This window comes from Trypanosoma cruzi, genomic scaffold (genome assembly GCF_000209065.1).
Source record: "Trypanosoma cruzi strain CL Brener 1047053517191 genomic scaffold, whole genome shotgun sequence".
NCBI classification, from domain to species: domain Eukaryota; phylum Euglenozoa; class Kinetoplastea; order Trypanosomatida; family Trypanosomatidae; genus Trypanosoma; species Trypanosoma cruzi.
Window position 1 is genome coordinate 233978 of NW_001849546.1, and position 9508 is coordinate 243485.

General features: G+C 52.3%; 1 protein-coding gene and 1 pseudogene across 1 annotated transcript, besides 5 other annotated features; both read left to right on the forward strand.

Annotated features, from left to right (window-relative positions):
• Positions 1–9508: part of a sequence feature (areas not merged during assembly with more than two copies in the genome that could not be assigned to a particular haplotype) that runs on past the window's edge.
• On the forward strand, positions 1180–4341 carry Tc00.1047053504115.10 (trans-sialidase, putative; the record flags this gene model as incomplete). Its single annotated transcript, XM_812626.1, has 1 exon — positions 1180–4341. One exon carries the CDS (start codon positions 1180–1182, stop codon positions 4339–4341), a length of 3162 nt encoding a protein of 1053 aa, XP_817719.1.
• Positions 4429–4498: a sequence feature (A-rich).
• Positions 5237–5284: a sequence feature (A-rich).
• Positions 5319–5355: a microsatellite.
• Positions 5387–5415: a sequence feature (AT_rich).
• On the forward strand, positions 6258–8351 carry Tc00.1047053504115.5 (annotated as a pseudogene).

Genomic DNA, 9508 nt, shown 5'->3' on the forward strand with positions numbered 1-9508 from the left:
TCAGAAAAGGAACGAGAGGACGTTTGTTCTTCCTGCTGCGGTGTACGAGTGAGCCTCCAATCCGTGGGCGGGGTCGCTCTGCGTGCCGTATTTCTTTGAATTTCCGTGAGTTTTTACATGGCCATCCACACGCACATGCACGCAATCCCCCTGTTTGCCCTCCTGTGGGCGGGAGACCGGGATGCAAGGGAAAAATGTGGCCTGTGCCAGCATGTGGCAAAGTCTTTCTTGGGAGGGGTTGCGACTGTGATGTACGTCCTGGCAGGCAGGAATGGGATGGGCGAAGAGCAGAGGGGCGAGTAACAACGATCGTGTGCGGGGCAATGCGCAGTGAGTAGGGCGGAGTGGTATTTGTGTTGACTTTTCAAAGCATTTTTGTCTTTTTTCTTTTGTTGCAATGGAAAGAAACTTTGGGTGGTGTGTTGTGGATTATTTGCAGGTGATTCCTCGCGGCAACACCATTTGCGGAGAAAATGAATGGCATCTGCGTGCGGCTTGTTTTTTGAGCGCGAGATGGTCGGGGAGGTGCTCAACGCCCCGAGAGGCCAGGAGCAAGGAGGCCTGCACTGCTGCAAGCAGAGGGATGCACGCTCCTCCTGTTGGTGGCGTTGCTGTGGGGCCCTGAATGGCCTGCAGGGAAGTTGTTTTTTCCCGCTTCATTATTTTGTTGATTGGTGCCTGCCGCGGCCTTTTGAGGCGGGACGTGGGATGGACCGAGAGAGCGTGTGTTGTGCGGCGGTGCTGTGAATTGGTGCTGCCCACGTTTGTGCACATATTTCCTTTTGTGTCCGCGTCGTTGCTGCGGCAGTGCACTGGGAGCGTGTGACCGATCACTGTATCACTTGCGGACTGTTTCGGCAGGACTTTGAATGGCGTCGCCGAGTGATGAAATTCCGCGTCCATGTGTATGTGTGTGTTCCGCCGTTTTTTTTTTCTGTGTGCAATTGTTTTCCATGCTGTTCCTTCTGTGTTCTCTCGAGCCCTGCACTTTGCGTGGCTGCTCTGCTCTGCTCCTCACTGACGTGTCTGATGTATTACTACTGTTGCTGCTGTACTCTCCACTTCTTGGACAAAGACACGCTAGGAAAGAAAGCAAACAAGCAATAAACGCTACTGTGAAGTTGTAAGGCACTGAAGGGACAAACAGCACACAGACCGCCCACACACACACATATTTGTATGCTCTCACGTGTTGCTGCAGTCATGGCACCCCGCACACACAACCGTCGCCGCGTGACCGGATCCAGCGGGAGGAGGAGGGAAGGAAGAGAGAGTGAGCCGCAGAGGCCCAACATGTCCCGGCTTTACTTCTATTCCGCGGTGCTTCTACTTGTTTTGTTGATGTGCTGCGGCAGTGGAGCTGCAGCCGCTGGGGGCAGTAAAACAAGGAATACCATTGATCCGTTTACAGGGACGACGTCGATATCATTTGCCAATTGGAAGGAGTTTAACGGGGACGGAAGCAAAATCACCTCGCTCCGCGTTCCTGGCCTCGTTAAAGTGGGTGATGATGTATTTGTCGTTTCTGAGGCGCAGTGCGGGGAAAAGAACGGAGCCGGCAGCTGTGCTGGGATTGTGTCAAAGCACCTGAATATAAGTGGTTACTCAATGGATATTTCTACGTCGGATGTAAGTTTGTTTCGCATGCAACTTGTGGACACCGCCGCGAGTAGTTTTGAGACAACGGAAGTGTTGCGGCCAACGACAGTTGTAATTGGGAACAGCGTCTACATGCTGGTGGGGAAATACAGCCATACAGAGAAGCAGGTTGAAGGTACGAATGAGCGGGGTCTTTTACTCGTGAAGGGAACTGTCTCTGATGAGGGTGGAATGAAGAAAATCAGATGGAATGAGACACATGTGGTGAAGCCTCAAGGCAAAGGAGAATCTCTTTCCTTGACCGAGTTAATTGGCGGTGGGGGACCGGGTGCTGTGATGCGTGACGGCTCGCTTGTGTTTCCCATGCAGGCCAAAAACAAGGATGGACAGCGCGTTTTGCTCTCTATGCGTCTCTCCAAGTCAGGGAACAAATGGGAGCTTCCGCAAAAAACGCCTGGTAACGGCTGCAGGGATCCAACCCTGGTGAAGTGGGAAAAATGCGAATACGGCGAAAGACTCTTCATGATGGCTCATTGTTCTGGAGGCTACTATGACGTTTACAGTTCCACTGAGGATGGGTACAATTGGTACGGACACTTCCAACCAATTACCCGCGTGTGGGGCAACTCACACAATCGAAAGGGGTACGGCGTCCAGAGTGGATCCACGACGGCAATCATTGGGGAAAAGGAGGTGATGCTCATCACCGCGCCGGTGTATGCAAAGGAGGACAATGGAAAGGGTCGGCTCCATCTTTGGGTGACGGACAAGGCACGTGTGTATGATGCTGGACCGGTATCTCGTAAAGATGATGACGCTGCCGCGAGCTCGCTGTTGATAAAAGATAATAATAAGGAGTTGATTTCACTGTACGAGAACAAGAAAGACGGAGCATACAATCTTGTTGCTGTGCGTCTGACCGAGAAACTGGAGCGGATAAAGGAAGTTGTGAAGACATGGAAGGATTTGGACAGCGCCTTGAAAACATGCCGTTCCGTTTCCAGCGGCACTGTTGACTTGCCAAGGAAGGGTATGTGCAATGGTCGTGTTCCCACTGATAGGCTTGTTGGCTTTTTGTCCGGTAACTCAACTGGGACCGAGTGGAGGGACGAGTACCTCGGCGTGAACGCAACAGTGACGAATGGGGAGCCAAGGGTTCGCAATGGACTGACGTTCAAAGGACCCGGAGCGTGGGCGGAGTGGCCTGTTGGCGACATGGGGCAGACTGTGCCGTACTACTTTGCGAACACTGAGTTCACTCTTGTGGCGACGGTGTCCATCCACGAGGTGCCGCAGAGTGGCAGCAGCCCCATTCCTTTGATTGGCGTGAGGATGAATGACACCGACAGCACGGTCCTCTTTGGTCTGTCGTACACCCATGACAAGAAGTGGTTGGCCACACCGGAGGATGCTGGTAATGTGGAGGATTTTCTTGATGAGTGGGAGGATGTTGATGATGCGGGGGATGTTGATTTGTGGGAGCCTAACAGGACGTATCAGGTGGTACTGCGAATGGATGATAAAGAATGGAGTGTCTTTGTAGATGGAAAGGAAATCCACAACACGAAATATAATACGAGTCTGTTTGACTTCCACAGGATCTCACACTTCTACATCGGTGGGGACAGTAAGGACCGAAGTGCAACGGGCGGCCACGTGACGGTGACCAACGTCATGCTGTACAACGAGGAGCTGTTGGAAGGTGATCTGCATAAACTCAATGCCGGCAAAGTCACCATTCCATCACTGGGTGTTGAGGAACAACCCACAGGTCAGGTGACCAGCACAGACGTCTCAGTTGCTTCCGAGTCAAAGAGTGAAGAAAGCGCCGCCAGCTATGAGGAATTGACTGAGGATGATACTGATGAACAAGAGGAAGGAATCGTCAATGGTCCGGTGCCTGCTGCGCCCTCTTCCACGCTTGTCGCGGGAGCCTCTATTTCTGAATCCGCCATAGCAGCGCAGAGCGCAGAGAATTCTTTTTCAGAGGACAATGCCCAGCCTTCCGAAGGCGAAACGTCTTGGCAAACCACGCTGAATGAAGCGAAGGAATCGATGCAACGTGATTCAGATGTGCAGCCACAAGACCTACAGTCAGAGAAATTAACGGTGTTCAGTGATGTTGAAAAATCCTCTGAAAGTAATGATACAGAAGAGCCAGAGGAGGATGGAGGAACGAATGACCGGAGTGGCGGAACAACGTCTCCAGTAGCTGCGTCGTTGAGTATGGAAACGGTCGCTGCATCAGTGAACGGTGAGCACCAAGTGCAACAAAGCATTGAGCTTTCCGCTGAAAACGACGACGTGCGGTCCACTGGAACCGGAAATACCGGCGCGGAGGAAAGCCTCATCCTCGAGGCGAGGGACGGAAATTCCGAGAGAACAATGGGCTCAGACAGCAGCCTCACTCCTTCAAGGAGTGACGCCGAACCGACATCCGCGGGGAACACCGGCGACGTCTCTCGGACTGAAGGAGACGAGGTCTCTTCTGAAAACGGCGAGGAGGTGCCACAGACGGGCGACACCGCACCGGAGAATACAAACACCACGCCTGGGGAAACCGCAATCCCATCGGAGTCCAACGCAACAACACCCTCGGACACTGAAATTTTGCTTGAGAAAGAGCATTTGGGCGAGTTGGCGGGCATGTACCTAATTGGTGACAGCACCGTGCATGGGTGTGTGTCTCGGGTGTTGTTGCTGCTGCTTCTGGGACTGTGGGGCGCTGCGGCTCTCTGCTGAGGTGTGAGGGAGGGTGGAATTGCGGCTTTTCGTGGAACAACAACTGAGCAGCATCCCAGCATTGAACACTGAATTTTGTTGATTCCATTTTCTTTTTTTTCTTACTTTCTTTATTTTTGTTTTCTTTTTTGTAAATCACTTCCTTTCTTTTTCTTTTGGGGCAATCACTATGGACGTTTTTTGTTTCTTTTCTATTCTTCCCTCTTTTAATTGTTTGTTGCTGCACTCTTCGTGTGAGGGGTGCCGTGTGTTTCCCGCCCAACCGCTCCACTCGCACACCCACCGACACGCTCATGACGACGGCCCTGTGCGCCTCGCCTGCTGCACGCATGAGGAGGGGCCGCGACGAACGGCGCGCTGAGGGAGCCGTGACGTGTGGGCGTGCGACGAGGGCCTGTGGGGCGGAGCACACATTTCTTCCCATCTTGTTTTGTTTTCTTTGCGGTCAGGGCGGGCAGACACCCGCAGCGCCACACACACAGCCACTCCCTGCCGCTTTTAAAAAATAATTTTGCTTTCTCTCTTTGACTTTCTTCTGTGTGTTTGTTTTTGCGCTGGCGCACCCTTCGGTGTCGGCCTCGTGAGCATTTCTCTCCCCTCCGATGATTTTTCTTTTCTTTTGCTGCGCTCGCTCTCCCGATGGAGTGACGCGACCGCCGTCATGTCTGCATGCTTCTCTCAGTCACACACACACGAGTGACTGTGCTCTGCGGGCCGCACTCACGCACCAATAAAAGGACTGAGGGGAGCAGCAACACGCGGATGACCCCATGAAATATAAACGATGTGCGGACACACGGAGGGTCGGACGGTTGAAAGGCATGCAAGTATTTAATTTTCTTTTTGGGCAAAATAAAAAAACAGTTTGGTATGGTCACACGGTAACCGGGTGAAATTTTTTTTGTGTGGCTTTTCTTTTTCTTTTTCTTTTTCTTTATTATTTGGGTGCGGCCGTAATAGAGGACGACATTTTTCAATTTTTTTTTCTTTTTTTTTTCATTTTTTCTTTTTTTTCAAGGTGTGAGGTGCGGAAGGGTGAAGATGGATTTTTTTAAATTATTTTTGATTTTTTATGAATTGCCGCTGCTTGGTCCGCAGTGCGGTTATGAGTTTGAGCAGTCCTGTTATTTTTGCCATGCACTTTTGCTGTACAGTTTTTTTTTTGTGTCTCTTTGAATGCTCCGCTCCTCTTTTTTACTTTTTTGACTTGTGCTGCTGCAGGCAAACACACAGACACACAAAACACACATTGCAGTGGATTTGGATGCTACTTTTTTAGTGCGTTCTGGCGGCTGCCGCCTCCTTCTGTGGGCATGAAGCGAGGGGAGGAGAGAGGGAGCACGCACCGCGAGTCACTTTTCCTGCAGGCGTGATGCACCGCCTGTGACCGCTTTGAGTCGGGCACCGAATCCCATTGGGGATGAAATTGCTGGAAATTTTGTCGCCACGTCATGGATGGATGCGGAATAGCTTTTGCGTGTGGCTCTTTGGTTGATTGCCTGCTCCGTGTGCGTTGTGTTTGTTGGCTGCGGGGCCGTGGCTGTATCCCGTTGGCCTTGGGATTGAACTGGAGGCGGTGCCGGTGTGTGCGTTTGTTGTGTGGAGGGCCGAATCTTTTCTTTCGCGGACTGGCGGCGCTGCGATGGTGTGTGTGTGTGTTTGTGTTGCTGCTCTTTTCTGTGGGCGATGGCTCTCCGTGCTGTCGCTTCCGGATTTTCTTGTGTCCCGCTCTCTGCGTGGCTGCTCTGCTCTGCTCTCCGCTGACGTGTCTGATGTCTTACTACTGTTGCTGCTGTACTCTCCACTTACTGAACACAAACACGCTAGGAAAACAAGCGCTAATCGCTACTGTGAAGTTCGAAGGCTCTGAAAGAGCCAACAGCACACAGACCGCCCACACACACACACAAATTTGTATGCTCTCACGTGTTGCTGCTGTGAAGGCACCCCGCACACACAACCTTCGCCGCGTGACCGGATCCAGCGGAGGGAGGAGGGAAGGAAGAGAGAGTGAGCCGCAGAGGCCCAACATTTCCCGGCACGTGTTTAGTTTTGCGGTGCTGCTCCTCCTTTTCGTGTTGGTTTGCTGTGGCAGTGGAGCTGCGGCCGCTGTGGAGAGTAAGGCAGGGGAAGTGCAACTGGCGCAGAAGATCGATATTTTTGTGCCAAAGAGGACGCCGATGGTGTCAAGAGATGGGACTGGTTTGTTTGAAGTGAAGGAAGCGTTTGTCTCACCCTTTCTCGTCCGTGCTGGCGGGTGATGGTTGCCATTGCTGAAGGCGTGTTCGAATATAACATCCATGAAAACAAATTGTTTGGGGTTCGATTTCCCGACATTGTGGCCGGGTACATCAAGGCTGCGGAGACGTGGCCGTCCATTGTTGCTGGGATCACCAAGAAGGAATGGAGGGCACGCACCGTGCTTGGCAGTGGGAATGGCGATAATCGTTTGTGTGTTTTGCACCGGCCCACAGCAGTTGTGAGGGGCAGTGAGGTGTTTCTACTTGTGGGAAGCGATACTTTAGGATATGACAGTAGTGATGGTATTTAGGAGATGGCTGGGACATTCAGCATCTAAACGCCTGAGCCACCAGCAGTAAAAAGTTCCCTCAGGTGATCTTGAGTGTGTTTGGGGATATGTTGTGAAAGGAACTTGGGTTCAGCCCAGCTTATCAGTGTACTCTGCACGCCGTCCGTGGACTGCGTGGCCACACCCTCAACCAGTTGAATGACACGCTTGTGTTTCCCCTGGTGGCGAATGGGAAAAATCACCATTTCTCCATGATCACTTACTCGACGGACAACGGCAACAACTGGGTGTTCCCAGTGGGCATTTTTTTTGTGTAATGCCTTGATCCCGCATCACCGAATGGGAGAATGGACAGATTCTCATGATTGTTCATTGTGTGAATGCCCAGAATGTGTGCGAGTCGCGTGACATGGGGGCAACGTGGACGGAGGCTGCCAGAACACTCCCGGGCATTTGGGTCAGGCCACGATCAGGATTCCGTTGGGACGAAGGCTTGCGTGTGGAAGCCCTCATCACCGCGACCATTGAGGGAAGGTCATGCTTTACACTAAGAGAGGGTACGCCTCGGGGGAAACGCCACTGCGCTCTACCTTTGGGCCACGGACAATAGCCGCACTTTTCATGTTGGAGCGCTTTTTGTGGGGAATGCTATGGGTGAGACGCTTGCCAACGCCCTGCTGTACTCGGATAGTGCGTTGCACCTTTTACAGAAGGGTGTTAATGAAAAAGGCAGTGCCATTCCGCTTGCCCGCCTGACTGAGGAACTGAAGAAGATTAACTCCGTCCTCAGCACTTGGGCACAGATTGACGCCTCCTTTGCCGAGTCGTCCACACCCACGGCTGGTCTGGTTGGATTCCTGTCCAACGCAGCCAGTGAACACAAATTGATCGACGATTAGCGCTGCGTGAATGTAACTGCGAAGAAAGCAGCGAAGGTCAAAAATGGGTTCAAATTCACGGGGCCTGGGTCTGGGGCAACATGGCCTGTGAACGGCCGGGAGGATAATGATCAGTACGGCTTTGCAAACCACGATTTCACTCTTGTGGCGACGGTGATCATCCGCCAGTTAGCGAGTGGGAGCACTTCTCTGCTGGGTGCGGGTCTGGGGGACGGTGCCGGCAGGAAGATTATTGGACTTGTCGTACGGCATGAATAAAGCGTGGGAGCCAGTGTTCGACGGCACAAAAACAGCACCGGGGAGCACGTGGGAGCCGGGGAGAGAATACCATGTGGCGCTCATGCTGCCGGACGGCAAGGGCTGCATGTACGTGGATGGTGAGGTTGTGGGGAGCTCTGCGACGATACCCACACCTTAGACGCAGGGGCATGAAATCACACAATTCTACTTTGAGGGCGACGAGGGAGACATCAACAGCAGCGGTGTGACAGTGACGAGCGTCTTTCTGTACGACCGCCCACTGAGTGACGATGAAATAAAAATGGTTAGGAAAAGGTGGCGCCAAAAAAGGGAAAAGGTGACGGCTCCATGCGTGGGGAAGTGTCGCAGTTGCTGCTGCTGGGGGCTGTGCGGCTTTGCGGCCCCTTGCTGAGAAATTGCAGTGAGGACTTCCCGCTGGAAGCGGGAACATATGCATCTGTCCACGCGCTCTTTTAAATTAGTTGCCACTTTTTGTGAAGACTTTGTTTTTACCATTTTGTTTTACTTTAGACCCTTTTTGCGCTGAGCTCTTTCTTCATGTGGAAGCATGCTCTCCCAGCGCCAGCACCGCTGTTTTTTTTTCTTGTTTTTTCCCGTGTTGTGGTCCTCCGACAATTACGGGATCTACTGAGTTTTTTTCTTTATTACTGATCAGAAACGCTCCCGGCATTGTTTGCCACACGCCGATGGCGCCGGCTAATAAAAGAGAAAATGGAATGGGGACACGAAACCACGCCGAGTGTCCCAGTGGAAAATAAATAATGTGTGGGCACCGGGTGTTTAAACGACTGGAAGGAGTGCAACATATTTGTTTATTTCTTATCTGCAGGCGAAACACACACACCGATTTGGAGGCCACGTAGCAGCGTGCGGTTTTTTCTTGTTTTTTTTTGAGTGAATGCATAATGGAAGACGGATTTATCTTTTTTAAAAAAACTTTTCAGCATGTGTGCCGCGGCTTTTCACAGCGTGGGCAGCCGTGCAGTGTTGCGTTTCAGCAGTCATCCTGTTTGTTTTTTTGTCTGGCACTTTTCTGTAGTTGTGTGTGCCCTCATATGCTTTGCCTTTTTTTTTGTGGTCGTAGACACACACACGAGACAGTTACACGATATATTTATTGCAGTGCAGTTGGTTGCTCCTCTTGCACTCTGTGCTGGCGGTTGCGTGTGGATGCTGCTCCCTCGTTGTGTTTTTTGGGGAGGCGCGCGACGGCGTCCGTGAAGAAGGAAGGCACCGACCGCTGCTGACGGTGACGGTCTTTGCTGCAGGCGATCTGAGGGGATGGCGTGACTGGTGTCACCACCAACCGAGATGGATGAGGACCGCGCCGCATCTCTCTTCCCTCTCATCATCCTCTCAGTCCACAGCAGCCACAGGCCACACGCACCGCGCGGCAGCGGCGCGACACCATCCGGACGGCTGCGAGCCAGTCGAACTGTGCAATCGATGTGTACCCTTCTTACCCGTGTCTGCGTAC